Here is a 2,110-nt window from a genome sequence, read left to right as displayed (position 1 = left end):
TTGTGAATGCCAATGTAGGGGGGTATCAAGGGTACCCCCCGAGTGCAGCCCCCTACCCCCCCGGGGGCCCGCAACAGGCCCCCACAGTGAACTCCGCATGCCTTTCCATGGCGGAGTCTCCGCCATGGAAATGCATGCACACCACACACATCATAATATGGATGGCGGTGCCTCGCCACCATATTATGGGCCTTTTCCGCCTGGCAGCCAATCGTGACGATTGCCTGCCTGCGGAAAAGCGGCGGATGGTCTTTCCATATGCGTGGTACCCCCCCGCCATGCTAATGTGGTGGGGGGAAATGGCCATACGGCGTGATAATAGGTCACAACGTTTTTAAACGGATTACCACTACCTTTCAGTAGGCAGTAAAATATTAAGGTTTTACCAACAAATTTCAGTTGCAAAAATGTAATACATCCCATAAGGAATCACTATTTGAAAATGGTGCAATAAACATGCTGCTTACAAACTGCAATTTTTAAGTTTCCTAAATCGATTTAGGGATTCAGTAACATGTTACTGAAACACTAAATGGGCTTAGTACATTTGATAAACACTTTTTCTTGCTGCAATCCCAGCAATTTAGTGAAATGTAAGGTTTGCGACCAGAAAATATTCTCGTACATCTGTCCCTTACTCATGCCCTTGTCAGGATTAGAGCTCTGAACATTTTCCAGGCAAAAGGTTTAGGAGATGAGTTTGTAAAAATCCAGAAATATGCACGCTTATGAGTGTTCACAAACCTATAGAGAAAAGGTATAATGCATAATTTATGTGTGAGTAAATCTTTTGTGCAGTGCAAAACCAACTTTTAATTAAAGTTGTTTTACACATGGTAAAAATCCCATTTGTGCATGTGAGAATAACTTATACCTGCAAATAGTTTTGAAAATCGCACACTTTTTGATTATTCAGTCCTCCGGGTCCCTTTGTTTACCCCTGTCTAGAGGGTTCTTGAAGATAAACTTTTGAATTATACGCCTCAGAGCATTCTGAATTTCCTTGTTTCTTAAACTATAAATGAATGGATTTAAAAATGGGGTAATCACTGCAAAAATCACAGCCAGAGCCTGGTCATAATCTAAGGAATAGCTATTAGTCAAGCGCACATACATGAACAAAGCAGTTCCAAAGAAAAGGACAACCATAGTCAAGTGTGAAGCACATGTTGAAAAGGCCTTACGACGGCCCTCCTCACTGCGGATCATCAAGATTGTTGTTATGATCTTAATGTAAGACAGAAGTACAAAGAGGAAAGACAAAAAGATTTCAATGGTATTTATGGTAAAATCTACCAAGATGTTGATTGAAGTGTCTGTGCAGGCCAGACTCAGCAAGGGAGGGAAGTCACAGAAGATGTGATGAATTTCATTGGATCCTGTATAAGGCAGCTTGGATGCCAACACAATTTCAGCCAATGGGCCGCACAAACCATACGCCCAACATACCACGGTTAGTTGAATACAGAGTTTGGTGGTCATGATTGATGGATATTGCAGAGGCTTGCAGATAGCAAGGTAGCGGTCAAAGGCCATTATAGTTAGGATGTAGCACTCTGTGCCCCCTAGTGAATGGAAGAAATATATCTGCATGATGCAGCCATTGAAGGAAATTAACATCCTGTCTGCCAGTAGGTCGGCTAGCATTTTAGGGATGGTGATGGCAGTGTAACAAATTTCCAGAAAGGAGAGAGTACTAATAAAGAAGTACATGGGGGTGCGTAAACGAGAGTCTAACCAGATGGCCATAAAAACTAGGATGTTCCCTAAAATGGTGACAATGTAGACAAGCAGCAGCAGTGTGAACAAAAGCGTGTGGAAACGATGAAGGTTCGGGAATCCCTGGATCAGGAACTCCTTTACTCTGCTGTGATTGTTGCAATCCATACCTAGAATGAACACTTCTGAAAAAGGAAATTAGAGGAGTGAGATTTGTAACATTAATAAAATGAGAGGAAGCTTTCAGATTGTGTGAGGATGGTTGGTCATTTTCTAGGTCATCTCTGAAACATTTGCTGTTTAACAGACCATTTACTACTAAAACATATACAAACACCATACTGCGATAGAGGAGCGCCTAAACTGTGACTTAATCAAATCTCAGAAATAC

The 2,110-nt window shown here is 41.8% G+C and overlaps 1 protein-coding gene across 1 annotated transcript; it reads right to left on the bottom strand.

Moving 5' to 3' along the window:
• Nucleotides 1-912: 912 nt before the first annotated feature.
• On the bottom strand, nucleotides 913-1,887 carry LOC146775833 (olfactory receptor 6N1-like). Its single transcript, XM_085637058.1, has one exon. The coding sequence runs from the start codon at nucleotides 1,885-1,887 to the stop codon at nucleotides 913-915; it is 975 nt and encodes a 324-aa protein (XP_085493184.1).
• Between the last annotated feature and the right edge of the window lie 223 nt (nucleotides 1,888-2,110).

Source organism: Triturus cristatus, chromosome 12, assembly GCF_964204655.1.
Source record: "Triturus cristatus chromosome 12, aTriCri1.1, whole genome shotgun sequence".
NCBI classification, from domain to species: Eukaryota; Metazoa; Chordata; class Amphibia; order Caudata; family Salamandridae; genus Triturus; species Triturus cristatus.
The sequence above is the reverse complement of the archived record's forward strand: the minus strand, read 5'-3'. Positions and strand labels throughout refer to the sequence as shown.

Excerpts from the sequence above, each read along its gene's own strand:
- LOC146775833 (XM_085637058.1), bottom strand. The coding sequence starts at position 1,887 with ATGGATTGCAACAATCACAGCAGAGTAAAGGAGTTCCTGATCCAGGGA.